Here is an 18,614-nt window from a genome sequence, read left to right as displayed (position 1 = left end):
CATCCCGAGAACAGAGAGCCCACCGCAGTGAAATCTGGGGGAAGGGCGCCTCTCCTTGGGATTCCCGGACCTTGCACCGTGAACCCAGAAAAGACTTAGGAGCTCTTCGGAGCCCTGGAGCCCGGGAGACCGCAGCCGTGAGCTCTGGAGAGCGTGCTCAGGAGTGCCCATACCCACATACAGTGTCCTGCAGGGGGACAACTGATTGGCTCTGGGGAGAGCGACCTGCTGGCCCTGGGGACAGTACCCAAGAGACTGACTGAGTTTTGACTACGAAGAGTGATAAGCACTCCAAACGCCCTTCAGCCTGCTGAAGCCAGTAAGACCAGAAAAACTGGTCTGGCCAGTTAGAAACCAACAAGAGGCATTTGTTGTTGTTTGATTTTATCTTATTTTTTAAAGTAACTTTTTATTTTTTAATTCTTATTATTTTTATATCTCTCAATTCCTTATGTTTCTCTTCCTTTCATCCCAGTATTATTCCTTCCACTCCAAATTTATCTCTCCTGCATTACATCTTGGGCTTTTTTCCCATTTTTTTTTTTTTTTGAGCTTGCAAGTTACTGCAAATTTGTATTATCTTTTTCTCACTTTTCTGACATTTTTTATTTTAATAGTATTTTGGTATTCTTCTTTCTGTATAATCTTCTTTGCTTGGCTGGTTATACTGTCATTTGATAGGTTCCCCCCTTTTATCTCAGTCACAGTGTGTTGATAATTTACTGTCCTTCATTTCTGTTCCGTTAGTACATCTCCCAAGGTTCTATACTTCTTATTCTTCTTATCTAGAACTCATAGATTCTGCCACATGATTTTTTGCTTTAATATTACTGTAAATAAGACCTAGTTCATACAATTGTAAATACTACTCAACACACCTCCCTGATCACAGCCCACTTGGAAATTTCCTGAACTACATTATTATGGGGGTTGTCTCTATTCTTTTACACACTACTCCTATTTACTAATCTTTATTCCCACCCTACCTCAGAATCTGACCTCCCACAGCCTCACAGCTTTCTAGATTCAAGTAACAATCCTTTTGTCTCCAGTAAGAGTCTTAACTTCTTTCCATCCTTTCTAAAACGTGGCTAGTGGGGTGGAAGATCACAGTTAACGCTATAAGTAGCCAAAGGTTATCCCATCTCTTTTCTCCTGGCTGCTAATGTAAATATCACAGAATACTCTCTTGCTGTCTTAAACCATTTTGCCTTACTCCTCCAACTGATCACAAAACAGAGTAAGGGGAAGCTGTGAACACCAGGATAAATGAAGGAGACTGCACCACTGAATCTCACAGGTATTCTACCACAGAAGTTCACACCATAATCACAGGAAACCAGAACAGATCAATTTAAGAAACAGAGGCTAACAAGAAGAGTCTCAGGAACAATGAGAAGACAAAGAAACAATCCCCAAATGAAGGGAAAGGAGGAAGCCTCAAAAAGAATGCTAAATGAAATAGAGGCAACTCAACTATCAGATATTGAGTGCAAAACAAAGATAATCAGAAAGCTCAAGCAACTCACAATGAGCTACCAGAAAATACAGGGAAGCTACAACAATCTCACTGCAAACTATATCAACATGAAAAATGAAATAGAAACTATCAACAAGAGCCAAGAGGAAAGGAAGAAGGCAATTTCTGAACTGAAGAACACAGTAGAAGGAATCAAAAGTAGGACTGATGAAGCACAAGACTGGATTAGCGAATTGGAGAACAGAATAGAAAAGAACACCCAGAAAGAGCAAGAAAAGGAAAAGAGGCTCAGAAAGAATGAAGAGGGATTAAGAGAAATGCAAGACAATATGAAACGTAATAATATCCGTATAATACGGATACCAGAAGGAGAAGAAGAAGAGCAAGGAATACAAAACCTATTTGAAAAAGTAATGATGGAAAACTTCCCTAATTTGATGAGAGAAAAAGTAACACAAATCCAGGAAACACAGGGAGTCCCAATCAAGAGGAACCCAAAGAAACCCACCTCAAGACACATCATAATTAAAATGGCAAAATTTCAAGACAAAGAAAAAATATTAAAGGCAGCAAGGGAAAAACAGGAAGTAACATACAAGGGAGCCCCAATAAGGCTAACAGCTGACTTCTCAATGGAAATACTCCAAGCCAGAAGAGAATGGCAAGAAATATTCCAAGTAATGAAACCAGAGGTGTACAACCAAGGCTACTTTACCCAGCAAGGCTCTTAATCAAGATAGAAGGCCAAAGAACCTTCCCAGACAAAAGAAATCTAAAAGAATACACCTCCAACAAACCAGCTCTGCAAGAGATGCTAAAGGGTCTGCTTTAAGAAAAGAAAGGAAAAGAGAGAGAGAGAGAGGAACACACGTACATAAAAGGCAATGAATAAGAACCTATCAATAATAACCTTAAACATAAATGGATTAAATTCTCCAATCAAAAAACATAGAATAGCTGATTGGATAAGAAAACATGACCCACACATATGCTGCCTACAAGAGACCCACCTCAGGATAAAAGACCTGCACAGGCTGAAAGTGAAGGGCTGGAAACAAATTTTCCAAGCAAATGGACAGGAAAAAAAAAGCCAGGGTACCAATACTCATATCTGACAAAATAGACTTCCAAAACAGGGCCATAAAGAGAGACTGAGAAGGTCACTTCAAAATACTCAAGGGAAGAATCCACCAAGAAGACATAGACATTTTAAATATATATGTACCCAACATAGGAGCACCCAAATATATAAAGAAGATCTTAGAGAATTTCAAGAAAGATATTGACAGCAACACAATTATTGTGGGGGATTTTAACACCCAACTATCAAAAATGGACAGATCTTCCAAACAAAACATCAACAAAGATATTGTGGCATTGAACAATACCCTTGATGAAATGGACTTTACTGATATATATATAGCCCTCCATCCCAAAAAAGCTAAATACACATTCTTTTTAAATGTACATGGAACATTTTCAAAGATAGACCACATGACAGGACACAAAACAAGCCTCAACAATTTCAAGAAATTTGAAATCATACCAAGCATTTTCTTGGATCACAAGGGACTGAAGCTAGAAACAAACACCAAGGAAAAAAAAACAAAACACTCAAAATCATGGAGATTAAATAGCATGCTATTAAACAATGAATGGGTCAAGAATGATATTAGGGAAGAAATCAAAAGGTTTCTGGACACAAATGAAAACGAACTCACAACAACCCAAAACTTATGGGACACAGCCAAGGCAGTCCTCAGAGGGAAGTTCATAGTGATACAGGCCCACCTAAAAAAGTTAGAAACATTTCAAACAAAGAACCTAACCCTACGTCTACAAGAACTCGAGGAACAACAACAAAGACAGCCTAGAGCAAGTAGAAGGAAGGAAATAACCAAGATCAGAGCAGAATTAAATGACATAAAGACTAAAAGCACAATTCTAAGGATCAATGAATCCAAGAGCTGGTTCTTTGAAAAGATAAACAAAATTGACAAGCCTTTCAGCAGACTCATCAAGAAAAAAAGAGAGAAGACCCAAATAAACACAATCAGAAATTAAAGAGGAGAGATTACAACGGATACCACAGAAATACAAAGGATTTTAAGAAATTACTACGAAAAACTGTATGCCAAGAGCTTTGAAAACCTAGATGAAATGGACAAATTTCTAGAAAAATATAATCTTCCAAAATTCAATGAAAAAGCAGCAGAAGCCTGAACAAAAACAGCAAAAGAAATTGAAGCAGTAATCAAAAACTCCCAACACACAAAAGCCCTGGACCAAATGGTTTCACAGGAGAATTCTACAAAGCATTTAAAGAAGAGCTAACCCCTATCCTTCACAGACTATTCCAAAAAATCCAAAAAGATGGAAAACTCCCAAACTCTTTTTATGAGGCCAACATCATCCTAATTTCAAAACCAGATAAAGATACAACAAAGAAAGAAAATTTCAGGCCAATATCGCTGATGAACATTGACACTAAAATCCTCAACAAAATACTGGCAAACCGCATCCAACAGTACATTAAAAAGATCATACACCATGACCAAGTGGGATTCATTCCAGGGAAGCAAGGATGGTATAATATTCGCAAATCAGTAAATGTAATACATCACATAAACAAAAGCAAAGACAAAAACCACATGATCATATCAATAGATACAGAAAAAGCATTTGATAAGGTACAGCACCCATTTATGATGAAAACACTCAGCAGAGTGGGAATAAAAGGAGCATTCCTCAACATAATAAAGGCCATATATGAGAGACCTACAGCCAATACCATACTCAATGGGCAAAAATTAAAATCTTTTCCACTAAGATCAGGAACAAGGCAAGGCTCTCCACTTTCACCACTTCTATTCAATATAGTACTGGAAGTTTTAGCCACAGGGATTAGACAAGAAAAAGAAATAAAAGGCATCCAAATCAGAAAGGAGGAAACAAAACTGTCACTGTTTGCAGATGACATGACAGTGTACATAGAAAATCCTATAGACTCCACCAAAAAACTGCTTGACCTAATCAATGAATTTGGCAAAACAGCAGGATACAAAGTCAATATCCAGAAATCAAAGGCATTTCTGTACACCAACAATGAAACAGCAGAAGCAGAAATCAAGAAAAAAATCCTATTTGAAATAGCAAAAAGAAAAGTAAAATACCTAGGAATAAACCTAACCAAAGAGGTAAAAGACCTGTATTCAGAAAACTACACAACACTGAGGAAAGAAATCAAGGAAGACACAAACAAATGGAAACAGATACCGTATTCATGGATTGGAAGAATTAATATCATCAAAATGTCCATACTACCCAAAGCAATTTACACATTCAATGCAATACCTATTAAAGTACCAATGGCATATTTCACAGACATAGAACAAACATTTCACAAATTTATATGGAACCATAAATGACCCCGAATAGCTGCTGCAATTTTGAGAAAGAAGAGTAAAGTAGGAGGGATCACAATACCCGACACTAAACTATACTACAAGGCCACTGTCATCAAAACACCCTGGTACTGGCATAAAAACAGGCACATAGACCAATGGAACAGAACAGAGAGCCCAGAAATAAACCCAAGTCTCTACAGCCAATTAATATTTGACAAAGGAGGCAGCAACATAAAATGGAATAAAAATAGCCTCTTCAACAAATGGTATTGGGAAAACTGAACAGCTACATGCAAAAAAATTAAACTCGAGCACCAACTTACACCTTATACAAAAATAAATTCGAAGTAGATAAAAGACTTAAATATAAACTGTGACACCATTAAAGTCCTAAAGGAGAACATAGGTAGGAAAATCTCAGATATTTCACACAGAAATTTTTTTAGTGACATATCCCCTAGAGCAAGGGACATAAAGGAAAGAATAAACAAATGGGACCTCATCAAAATAAAAAGCTTCTGCACAGCTAGAAAACAGTATGAAAATTAAAAGAGAACCAACTGTATGGGAAAACATATTTGCCAATGATATCTCAGACAAGGGTTTAATCTCCAAAATATATAAAGAACTTACACGACTACACTCTAAGAAGACAAGCAACCCAATTAAAAAATGGACAAAGAACTTGAACAGACACTTCTCCAAGGAGGACATACAGAAGATCCAAAGACACATGAAACTATGTTCAATATCACTAGCTATCAGAGAGATGCAAATTAAAACCACAATGAGATACCATTTCACACTGGTCAGAATGACCATCATAAACAAAGCAACAAACAACAAGTGTTGGAGAGGTTGTGGAGAAAAGGGGACCCTAGTGCACTGTTGATGGGACTGCAGACTGGTACAACCACTATGGAAAGCAGTATGGAACTTCCTCAGAAAACCAAAAATGGATCTGCCTTTTGATCCTGCAATTCCACTGCTGCGCCTATATCGTAAGAACACTAAAACACCAATACAAAAGAACCTTTGCACCCCGATGTTCATAGCAGCACAATTTACAATAGCTAGGGGCTGGAAGCAACCTAGATGCCCATCAGTAAATGAATGGATCAAAAAACTATGGTACATTTACACAATAAAATTCTGTGCAGCAGAAAGAAAGAAGGAGCTCCTACCCTTTGCAACAGCTTGGATGGAACTGGAAAGCATTATGCTAAGTGAAATAAGCCAGGCAGTGAAAGACAAACACTATATGATCTCCCCTTTAACAGGAACCTAAACAACAAAACAAAGAAACAAGCAAAATATAACCAAAGACACTGAAACAGAGGACAGACTGACAGTGACCAGAGGGGAGAGGGGAGGGAATTTCAGGGGAAAAGGGGAAGGGTTTACAGAAACAAGTATAAAGGACAACAAAAACTAGGGGGAGGGTGGTAATGGGAGGAAAGTGGGGAGGGTTGGGTGGGTGGGCTGGAATGGGAGTAAAAGGGAGAAAACTGTACTTGAACAATGATTAAAATAAAAAAAATTAAAAAAAGAAATGGAGCTAATCAAAATCAAGTGCTATCTGATAGGATGCCACAAGAAGAAAAAAACATCACTTCTGTAATATTTCCCTAAAGATGCATAACCATAATGTAATCATGATGAAATATCAGACATACTCAAAATGAGGGACATTTATAAAATAACTGACCTGTAATATTCGAAGTGTCAAGCTTGTGCAAGTCCTGATAAGGCTGAGAAACTGGTCCAAACTGAAGAGACCGAAGAGACAGGACAACTAAGTGCAACACACACGTTCTCAACTGGGCCCTTACTCTGTACAGGGCGTCATTAGGGTAACTGGTCAGACCTGAAGGGGGCCCAAAGCTTGGATGGCAGTAATGTATAAATGTTAAATTTCTTTCTTTGAATGGTTGCACCATAGTTATAAAGCACATGTTATGATCTATAGAAAATACATTCTCAAGTATTTGGGGGTGATAAGGCATCAGGTTGGAATCTTACCCTCTAATTCAGGAAAAAAATTTTAGTATTGTTCTTAAACTCTTCCACAAGTTTGACATAGTTTCAAATTTTTAAAAATGTATTTTTTAAAAAAAGAATGCTTTCAATCTACAGTGCTAAGAGAGCACAGGGAAATGAAGCAGCCATTAAAAATAGTTATCAGCAAATAAGCCCATAGTCCAAATGAAATATTTCACAGGAAACAGTTTAAATTCAAACAAATACTGAAATGCCCTCTAAGTCCCAGCTTTAATCTCAGTAGCAAAAGGTAATTATGATCAACAAAGATCAAATATGCTTTAAAAGAGCAAAGCATGTTAGTGGAAAGAATCTTTTGATTCAGCCTCAAAATGCAACAAGTCTCTGGTTTCAGGAACAAAATAAGGAACAACTGCAGGAATGGGGGAGTGTGTGTACAGGGCAGGAGATGGGTGCCAGCAGTCAGTCCTTCCTTGGAACTCCGGTGGCCCTCACAGTGTGAAGTCTTCACAGAAGTCTCCACTGGCACCAAAGTGCTGCTCAGGGACCATTTCTTTTGCTACATCAATCTAAACATCAAGGTACTCTGTTCCCTTTTCAGAGTCCAATACTCTTATTATCCACCAGAGACCTCTAATGACAGATGTGGTAGGATTTAGTGCTGCCACGCAGGATGGTTTGAAAGCATAAACAATCTGAAGGCTTCTCAGCCACTTCTTTAATGAGGCAAACATTTTAATAAGGTGTCTACTTTCATAATAAAGAATTTTAATTGGCCATAAAAGTGGTCTTTATAAAACAGGATATATGAATACAGGTTATTGCCTGTAGGGGAACTAAGATGCAGTATGGCTCCAGCAGCAAAGGCTTCTGGGAAATGTTGGACTCTTAACTCCATGTAGCCTCAGGCTTGGCTGACTACCCAAAAAACTGAAATGCCACCCAAAGGTAAATGCCATGCCCCCAGGAAGAAAGCTAATGAATATACATTGTGATAACTTACAGATGTTATCTGTTAATCTAGGAATGCATTGGTCTTTCTGGTGGTCCACAATGACTACATACTATATGATTTTACTATTAATCCCCTATAAAGAAAGAGACCCTGTCCTGGGAGGGATGGATTTATTCCCAGCCAGCCACCACAGGGAGCATCTGCCTTGCCCGTGTATGTAACTTTCTCCTATTAAAGCTCTCACTAATTTGAATAGGGCTATACATGTCAGTTCTTCAGAATTGGTCCTGAATTTAGACTTTTGGGGATTCCCCCAACATGGGTCAATCTTTCTGCTTTATACAAGGTTATTCACTGATAATCACCTACTGACTGTTTCCAAAAAGAAAAAAAATGTGTTCTTTTCCTTTGTGAGAGTATACAGGGTCCACCACAAATAACGCCCTTTTCTTTATTACAAAGTTTTTTATTATAAAATCATAAGCATGGAATTCTGTAACAACAAAATCACACTCAAGCATACCATATGCCATTTTAGGTAAAATGTTCAAATTAAAACTATAAATTATTATGCCCATATTATTACCCTACCAACCACACTCAAGCAGGAGGGATCCTGTATGAATACAAGTACAAATTCACCCAGTAGTGACAGAATACCACAGGCAAGGTTTGGCAACTAAATTGATTAAATGCAAAGATTACCTTTATAAATCAGTATCAAGAACAAAGAAATTATTTGGAAGTATATACTGTAAAGTATCTGTTACAGAATAGTATTTTTACTAAAGTGCACATGGATGCTTCAGTTGCTGAAACTGCCCCACAAAATGTCTACTTCTTAGAAAGAAGTCCCCTGAAAGTTTCATGGCTCAATGAAAATGTAATTCTTTAGATTCAAAGTATCCAAATGCTTATTCAACTATGATTTAATGACAGCAAATCCCACATATAATAATGAGAACTGACTAAAGTAAATTGATTGGTTTTCCCTTTTCTGATATTGATATCATTCTTAGGTCACTAATTACCTTGGTGGGAATTAACAGATCTCTCACAAAGTTTGCAAAATGCAGACACTGGTTCTGCTGACATACATAATTATTTTGCAAGAAAATACTTCTGTTATTTTACCCAAGAAGTAAGCTATTTACTCTAAAAAAAGACAACAGGGATAATTCTCAAGAGGCCATCTTTGAGTCTTTTAGAATCACTTAATAAGCTATATCCCTCAGCACAGAAACTACTCCCTAAAACCAAGTTAAGCACTTTGAAAGCTGTGTTAATTCTTCTTTAGACCATTTGGATAATTAATACTTCAGAGGTTTAGTAAATTATTACTCCAGTATACTAAACAATAGATCATATTGGACAGATTGGACCTGATTATGACTTTCTAAAACAGGGGTGTCAAATTCATTTTCACCAGGGGCCACATCAGCCTCGCAGTTGCCTTCAAAGGCAAAATATAAATATATACTTTTTATCTCACAACTTAGAGATAACAATTAACATCTTTCTTTCTATTAATAGATAGGTGATTTTTTTCAACCAACACCAAGACTAATCCCCTGGGTTCTCTTTTTCCCTTGTTATTAATCATAAGCTTTCCCTTTTAAAAGTTCTTCAAAAGCACTTAAGTGACTACACAGCTGTCTACACACAGTTTTACCACAGTGTCTTACTTATTCCAAATTTGCTGGATGTTTAGATTACTTCCAACTTGTCCCCATTTATAACTAGTGCCGTGAATGTTATATGCACAGACTGAATGCTCATGCTTATTTCATTAAGAGAAATTCCAAAATGTGGAATTCCCAAGTTGAAGTAAATGTTAATTTACCACTCCTAGTAAATACTATCAATCTCACCTCCAAAACTGCAGAGCTGACCTGTACTCCCAGCATCAATGCACTGACAACCAGTCCTCCCCAGCCCACCAGCAAGGGACAGTGATATTTATTAAAGTGTTGTTACTTGGTAGGTTAAAAACTGTTCATTACTTTTAAATTTGAATATCTTTGTTTACTAGGTGAGACTAAATATATTTACTATATTATTTTTAGTCACTTTTATTTCCTCTTCCATGAATTACCTGCTCACACCCTTTGCATGTTTTTGCACTGAGATCTTTGGCTATCTGATTATATTTTTCTTATTCCTTTATATATTACAGACCTTCTGTAAGCTGCAGTTGTAGCAAATATGTGCTAGTTTGTTTGGTATTTCCTTTTTAATTTTGTTTACTACAATTACAATGTTCTTTTTATTTTTTATCAGTTATTTTTATTTTGGAGACTTCAAATATAGAGCTCTGGAATTACCTAGTGATTGACAATACCAATTCTACAAATTTAAACAAACATAATTATTACCAAATAATATTTACTGAGATAAACTTTCTCTCTTAAGGGTATCTATGACAGTTGTTAATTATTTTTAATTACCAGGTAAGCTCAGAGAGTTTACAAAAGAAACATTAAGAATTAATCTCAGGGCATGACTATATCACGAAAAACCTACTTCAGGCAGGCCCTAAGGAAACAGAAGCTATATTAGACACCATTAATAGTTTAATTATTAGCAGTTACTTTCCCCATACCATTTGTCAGCAAGATTCCAGTTTTTTCTACCTTTGTCTTAATAGCTACAAAGAAAGGATAATGTTAAAGTAGAAAGTATACATGAAAATAAAAAGTTCATAGGCTTTTAGGACTTGCTAAATTCAGGTTCAAATCCTGGATCCACCAAACTAGTAAACATTACCCTAAATAAATAAAATGGCTTCTCAAGGCTTCATCATCTGTAACAAAGGAGTTAATGTTAGTGATGCAGACTGATCATTCAATAAATTATTTTGTAATGATTTCCAAAAAAATACCTTGCTTCTTATCAAACCCTACCAAGAATTGAGTGTTTTTCAGTATAATTTTCTGTTCACATACAGATATATGTGTACATAGTTTTTATTTTTCTTTTGTAATTATTTTGAAGACATAAGATAAATGACTAAATCCCCTTTGTTTTACAAGTAGCCTATATTAAAGATTAAACTACCTCCAGAAACTAGAGAAAAAAGATATCCATTTTAATGCTAGCACAACTAGGACAATAGGCAATTTAGGGAATAGTTCCCCTTCAGTCACTAAAAGTGGTAAAAATGTTACCTCAAAAGACCCTCTGATAATTCAATTTGCATTTCAACTAACAGTTTGTAACATCTCTATACACAAACCAAACCTCATCCTCTAAACACTGAGCTATATATGTTCCACGGCTAGGAAAACAGCAACAACAATATCAGATTTGGAGAAGAAGAAAGCACAGGGCGAAACTTTTGAGAATGACCCATAACTATAAAACACGTGTGAAAATAGAAGAACAACAGCAAAAAGTTACTTTCCATTAAAACTATTTAAGACAAACCTGTAGTTGGCTGTAATGAAACTATAAAAACTAAATTACTAAAAAAATTTAGTTTTAGAGACTGAAATTTTTTTAATCCTCACCCAAAGATGTGTTTGTTGATTTTAGAGAGGAAGGAAGGGAGAAAGAGACACACACGGAGGTGAGAGGCAACATCAATCAGTTGCTTCCAGTACCCACCCCAACCAAGAATCAAACTCACAACCTTTTGGTGTATGTGACAATGCTCCAACAAACTGAGCCACCAGCCAGAGCTAAACATTCTTAAATGGTTGGCCTAAATCTGCTTTTCCTTTTGTAGAATCAATGCTTCAACCATGGAATAAGAGAATCTCAAACAATTTACGTTACTATGAATATATAGCTGCAGGGAAGAAGCAACAACATAATAAATCACAACCTCTCTCTGAGGAGAAAATAAATGTTTTAAAAACACCTGCTGTTAGGGCCAGGTACAGTCCAAATTTATTTCTGGAATTCCAGAGTTGCATAACTGAAGTATATTTCAATGGAGATGAACATCAAGTTACATAATTATCAAATTACCATATTCTATTTTGCTTTTTTAGCAAAGAACATGATCAGACTGGGGTGACAGCAAGAAAAAAAAGAAATTTTAAAGCAGCATATTTTTCTTATAGTAGATTTTTATTTAAAAAATCACTTAGGTAGAAGGCTACAAATTTTCAACATTGTGTCCCAAGGCTAAGCAATATAAAATGATCTTTAAAAACCTAAATTCTTTGTTCTCATTTTATTCAAGGTATTTGTAGCTTTATCCATTATTAAAAAAGAAACCTTACTCAACAAACACTTAAGATACTTTAAAAGATTATTAAAGAAAAATTATCAAATTTCTGTACTTTCTTTCCATGGAGAACAGCATAAATGTTGGATATTCAGCTACCTTTTACAAAAAGTTTAGTAACAGTTGTCTGCTTGTATAGCAATAATCACAAAATATATGGCACAAATATTCCAGGGAAATAGCATCTGCATTTTTTATTTAAATTTAAAGCATCAGAGAATTAGTTGAATATTCAAAAGGTATATTAATAACCATAATAAGGGACATTCGTCATAGAGCAAATGTAAAATCTCTAAAACATGACTTCAATAAAAGAGCACAAATGATATCACTAGAACAGTAAACAATCTGGGAAAAGCTTAAGTGAAGAATTATAAAGAAAATAAACAGAATTCAAAGGGAAAGTTTACAAATCAAAAGTTGTTTTACTTAAAGCTCTTATGAGCTTCAAGCTTTTTCTTGATGTATATATAGGGGTGGGGCAAAAGCAGGTTTACAATTGTTCATGTGGAAAATAATACAATAGTTAATAAACAGTAATACAAGAATAAACCTGTTTTGCATACTCACAACTCTAAACCTTCTTTTGCCCCATGCAGAATTTGAAAGTCTTAGATGACACTGATAAAGTCTACAGAAGAGTATGTAGCACACTGTTGATAAATAATATTATAGACTTAAATTAATACAACTAAGACAGCTAAAGCTATCTAATAAAAGCTTCATTAAAAGTTGTTCATTGTGACTAAACTATAAAGGGTGGTGGTCATTACCGTGACTCAAAGGTGCTGCACCATCCCTGGGCTTTTCTTCCTCTGGGCTTTGCTCCTAGAACACAGAAAATCTGGTTTAGACTGTATTTTTGGTTGATTGTTTGAAACACCGAAAACTAACTTCCCTGTCTGCAGGAAACCAAGCCATGGAAAGCACCGTAATGAAGGGGACAACAGATCAGCAGCCAGTGCCCTGGAGGTGGGTGCTCTGGCCCCAGGAGGGGCACACCATGACCCATTCAGACACGGGAAGGACCCTTTACTACTGTTGTGGGAGAAACATAATTTTCCTCCTGCCCCTCCAAGTTCTTCTGGCCAGACTAATAATCAAAATGATATGAAACAGACTGAGAGGAGAAAATTACCTACCTTATTGTGTATGTGCTTATAAGGGTTCCATAAAATATGAGACCCAAGGACAGATAGGGAAGTTAAGGCTTATATAACATCTTTGGCTAAGGAGAAAAGGGCAGAGGGGTAGTAGTTTGGGACTTCAAAGGCCAGGAGGGCAATTCAAATGCAGACAGAACAGTAATGTTCGGTAAATGTTTTCTGGCCCATCTCTAACAACAAACATAGAGAGGACTTTGTTCAAAGGGGCCTTGCTAGATTCCTCCCTGTCTATCACACCAGTTCACATTAAATCATAGTTACCCATGATAAAACTCCCTTCCCAGAGCAGGTCCTAAATTTAGTGGGCAGTTAGTGGGAGAGCCCAAAGCCTTTTCCTGAGTCTTTTGTTTCTTGAAAATAACCAGGCATGTTTTGGGGTGGAAAACTCCATTACCCATTGCTGTCTTAATTCTTTGCTGGCTAAAATACAAGAGAAGGTCAAGTTCACTGGCATTTAATATTGACAAGAGCACTTTCCTAACAGGATCCCTGGGTCTGACAGTCATGCTAGACACGGGCTAATAGAAGAGGCACGTCCCACAATGTCCCACAACAGAGCTAAGTCCTCCTTCCAACCTTTGCTTTCACCATACCAGGAACTGCCACATTTACAAGGCTCAGTTAAGATAACATTATCTAATTTTAGCCAAACTGACCCTCACAGAATGGACAAATGACTTCAAAGATTCCTGGGAAGAAACTATACAGACCAAACATGAAGGACAGTACAAGAAACCAACAAGGAGATGGCAGAGCTTCCCTCCATGGAGCAAGCAGTTCATGAGGCACACTCCCACAGCAATCTTTAGCAAAGACCAGGGGAATCACTTCTATTCTGAAAGATACTCACAATAGCAAAGAGCATTTGTTAATGTATATCTAGACAGATGTTTTATTTACATAATTTTGTGGCCATAATTTTGTATGCCCCTTACAAAAATTCACTTACAGAAACCCTCAAAAATTTGGAAGCAATTTCGCATTTTAAAAATTGTCCCAATGAAGGGTTTCCTCAGCTTTGAACTCACTTTTGGAAATACAAATATGTAGGACTTCCGGCTAAAATGGAGGCATAGGTAGACACACTGTGCCTCCTTGCACAACCAAAAGAAGGACAACAACAAATTTAAAAACAAAAAACAACCAGAACTGACAGAAAATTGAACTGTATGGAAGTTCGACAACCAAGGAGTTAAAGAAGATACATTCATCCAGACCAGTAGGCAGGGTGGAGACAGGCAGCTGGGCGAAGAGGACTTGTGGCAAGGCTGTGGCTGGCAATCAAGGCAGCGGCTGGCGGACCTGGAAAGGCTGCAAATTGTGGAAAGAGTGGTCCCATATTTGCATGCAGATAAACCAGGAGACACAACTGGGGAGCAAAACAGACCACATAACCCAGGGATCCAGTGCAGGGAAATAAAGCCTCAAACCTGTGATTGAAAACACCTGTGGAGGTTAAGGCTGCAGCAAGAGAAACTCCCAGCCTCAAAGGAGAGTTCATTGGAGAGACCAACAGGGTTCTAGAATGTACACAAGTCCACCCACCCAGGAATCAACACCAGAAGGGCCCAATTTGCTTGTGGGTAGTGGGGGAAGTGACTGAAAGCCAGCTTATAACTGAACAAGCCATACTGTTCCCTCTTGGACCCCTTCCCCACATACAGCATCAAAACACAATAATGTGGGTAGCCCCTCCATGGTGAAAACCTAAGGTTCAGCTCCTTAATAAATAACAGGTGCACCAAGACAAAAACAATGGCCCACATGAAAGAACAGCTCAAAGCTCCAGAAAAAATACAACTAAGTGATGAAGAGACAGTCAATCTATCAGATGCAGAGTTCAACACACTGGTAATCACTGGCTGGCGTAGCTCAGTGGATTGAGCTTGGGCTGCAACCCAAAGCATCACAGGTTCGATTCCCAGTCAGGGCACATGCCTGGGTTGCAGGCCACGGCCCACAGCAACCGCACATTGATGTTTCTCTCTCTTTCTCCCTCCCTTTTCTCTCTAAAAATAAATAAATAAAATCTTTAAAAAAAACACTGGTAGTCAGGATGCTCACAGAATTGGTTGAGTATAGTCACAAAATAGAGGAACAAGTAAAGGTTATGAAAAATGAAATAAAGGAAAATGTACAGTGAACCAACAGTGACAGGAAGGAAATGGAGACTCAAATCAATGGTTTGGAGCAAAAGAAAGAAAGAAACATTTGACCAGAACAAAATGAAAAAAAAACAATTAAAAAAAATGAAGAGAGATTAGGAACCTCCAGGAAAACTTTAAATGTCCCAACATCCAAATCATAGGGGTGCCAGAAGGAAAACAGGAAGACCAAGAAATTAAAAACTTATTTGAAAAAATAATGAAGGAGAACTTTTCCAATCTAGCAAAGGAAATAGACTTCCAGGAAGTCCAGGAAGCTCAAAGAGTCCCAAAGAAGTTGGATCCAAGGAAGCACACACCAAGGCACATCATAATTACATTACCCAAGATTAAAGATAAGAAGAGAATCTTAAAAGCAGCAGGAGAAAAGGAGATAGTCTCATGCGAACTCTTTTGTAGGCAACTATCAGCTGATTTCTCAAAAGAAATCTTACAGGCAAGAAGGGGCTAGAAAGAAGTATTCAAAGTCATGAAAGGCAAGGACCTACATTCAAGATGACTCTATCCAGCAAAGCTATCATTTAGAATGGAAGGGCAGATAAAGTGCTTCCCAGATAAGGTCAAGTTAAAGGAGTTCATCATCACCAAGCCCTTATTATAAGTTAAAGGGACTTATCTAAAAAAAAGAAGATAAAAAATATTAACAGTAAAATGACAACAAACTCACAACTATCAACAACTGAACCTGAAACAAAAACAAAAACAAAAAATGAAATAAGCAAATAACTAGAACAGGAATAGAATCACAGAAATAGAGATCACATGGAGGTTTATCAGTGGGGAAGGGGAGGTGGGGAAAGGGGGAAAGGTACAGAGAATAAGTAGCATAAATGGTAGGTAGAAAATAGACAGGGGGAGGTGAGGAATAGTAGAGGAAATGTAAAAGCCAAAGAACTTATATGTACTACCCATGAACATGAACTAAGGAAGGGAGGGGGAATGTGGGTGGGAGGGGGTGTGCAGGATGGAGGAGAATAAAGGGACAACTGTAATAGCATAATCAATAAAATATATTTAAAGGAAAGAAAGGAAATATAAATATGTAATACTTTTGATTAGTTCCCAGGAAAAGTGACTGTCATCAGAGAAGGTGAAAATTCAGCAACTACAATATACAAAATACACAAAAGCCTTCACATTACTGATGGATGACACTTTTCAGTGATTTAATAATTGTGTCCAACAACCATCTCCTCAGTATATTCCTCTGTATCTTTGTGACAGGCCTTTTTAAGCTATGACTAGGGTGACTGACTATCATTTTTTCAGGAATGACCTGATCACAGCACAGCAGTCCCATACCTGAGAGACCCCTCAATTCTAGAAAAGCCAGGATCCTAGCTATGACATTAGTTAAAACCAAATCTAAAAACATTGACTTCAGATAATGGTAACAAAATGTTTTGAATCAGGCTTCCAAAAAAGAATCATGCATATTAATATTTTGGTGAGGGAAAACTCATCTTTAAGTAATAAAAAAATAATATTAATTTCATTTTTATATTATACTATTTTTAGTTTCTTTTTTAGGCCATGGCTTTAATATACTAAGTAAAACATGTAATTCTTAAATAGACAAATAAACCACATGTATCAAGATAAAATAACAAAGTTTCCTTATTGGTGGGTAAAGCAAACCAACAAGTTTGAAAATGACTGTCTCAGGCTGCTATTTGCCTACAAAGCCACATCTGAGTGTGACAGATTCACTGAGATGCCTTAGCTTGCTATCTTTCTGTATATGTAATTTTAGTTTTTGAGTTCATTTGGTTCAAAGTAAAAATGTACTCCTGTACACAGAAACAAATAAAACAGTGAAAACTTTCCTACCTGTCCTCCCCCATCTGGCCAACACATAATCACTGTTATTAGATTCTAATATATTCTTGCAAAATTTTCTTTATACATATACAAGGAAACATAAATATAGATTTTATTTTCCTGCTCTTGTGCACAAAAGGTATCACATCATAATACTGTTTTCTACTTCTCTTTCAGTTAACAAATACCTCAGAGATCATTATCATGTTATGAAGAGCATTGTTCTTCCATAGCTACACAGCATTATCCTGACTGGATATTACATGATTTGTTTAGCTGGCTTCATATTCATGAATGTTTAGGTTGTTTCCTATCTTTTTTCCAATCATATAAAGCTGCAGTGAAAAATCAGCACATATGTCCTTGGCATATGTGCAAGGATATCTATGGAATGACTTCTCAGAAGTAGAGGCTTGCATTTTCCTGCTGAGAAGCACCACCAAGTTGGGCTCCACAGGAGCTGCTCCACCAAACCTCGTAGAGCCCTGCGCTTAGGGCTCTGCCCTAAGCCTCAGATCAAGACCTGTTTTCCCACTGCCAGGAGGAAAGAGTGTGTTATCAAATTTTTAGAATTTTGCCAAGATGGCAAGTGAAATATGATATCTCACTCTAGTTTTAATTTATACTTGTTTCACTATGAGGAAGTTGAAGATTACTTTGTGTACTTAAAAGCCATTTGTATTTCCTTTTCCATGAAATAGCTCTTTATATATTTGGTCCATTTTTCTGTTGGAATGATTATTCATATTTTGTTCTTAATAAATCAGAAAGATTATTCCTTTTTCTACAATATTGTTGGGGGCTGGGATGAGCCTGAAGCAGGCTGATGCAACCAAAGATGGAAATTGCGCTTGCACAACAGGATATCTGCGGTCAGAAGCATTGCAGGTGCCTAGCCTGAGCACACGGGCGGCACACCAATCCGTGCCTTGATCACGCGTCTATCACGCGCCCCCTGGCCAATCCCAGCTAAGAGCACGCCCCAGGTCCGCCAATCAAAGCTACTTCCCTTTTCTGCCTTCCTCTATCCTCCTCTATATAACTCCCCCCATTTTTAAAATAAATCGGCAGCTTGATCAGAATCCTTTGTCTTGCTGTCGTTCTTTACGCCTCCTGTCCCATCCCTTTTCATCCGTTGCAGGTATATCGGCGGACCCCGTTGACTGCCTCGCGGGCCGAGGCACAATATGAGATGCATCATTTATTTTTTTCCAGCTTATCATTCCCCTTTTCTTATGGCAGTTTTTAATATGCAGAGATTTTTGTTGTTTGTTTCTTTTAAAAAATGAAACTATTGCCCTGGCTGTGTGGCTCAGTGGATTGAGCACCAGCCTGTGGACCAAAAGAAATGAAACTGTAACAGTTTTCCTTTATGGCTTCTAGAT

The 18,614-nt window shown here is 37.3% G+C and overlaps 1 protein-coding gene across 1 annotated transcript in view; it reads right to left on the bottom strand.

Annotated features, from left to right (window-relative positions):
• Positions 1–18,614, bottom strand: part of L3MBTL4 (L3MBTL histone methyl-lysine binding protein 4) — a 418,336-nt gene that overhangs the window by 315,667 nt on the left and 84,055 nt on the right. Inside the window, exon 4 of the mRNA XM_045850314.1 lies at positions 12,851–12,905. Within this exon, the coding sequence (XP_045706270.1) occupies positions 12,851–12,905 (55 nt within the window). The remainder of the gene's footprint in view (positions 1–12,850; positions 12,906–18,614) is intronic.

The sequence above is a fragment of the Phyllostomus hastatus genome, unplaced genomic scaffold (assembly GCF_019186645.2).
Source record: "Phyllostomus hastatus isolate PE091 unplaced genomic scaffold, TTU_PhHast_1.1 phas_contig_80, whole genome shotgun sequence".
In the NCBI taxonomy this organism is placed as follows: Eukaryota; Metazoa; Chordata; class Mammalia; order Chiroptera; family Phyllostomidae; genus Phyllostomus; species Phyllostomus hastatus.
The sequence above is the reverse complement of the archived record's forward strand: the minus strand, read 5'-3'. Positions and strand labels throughout refer to the sequence as shown.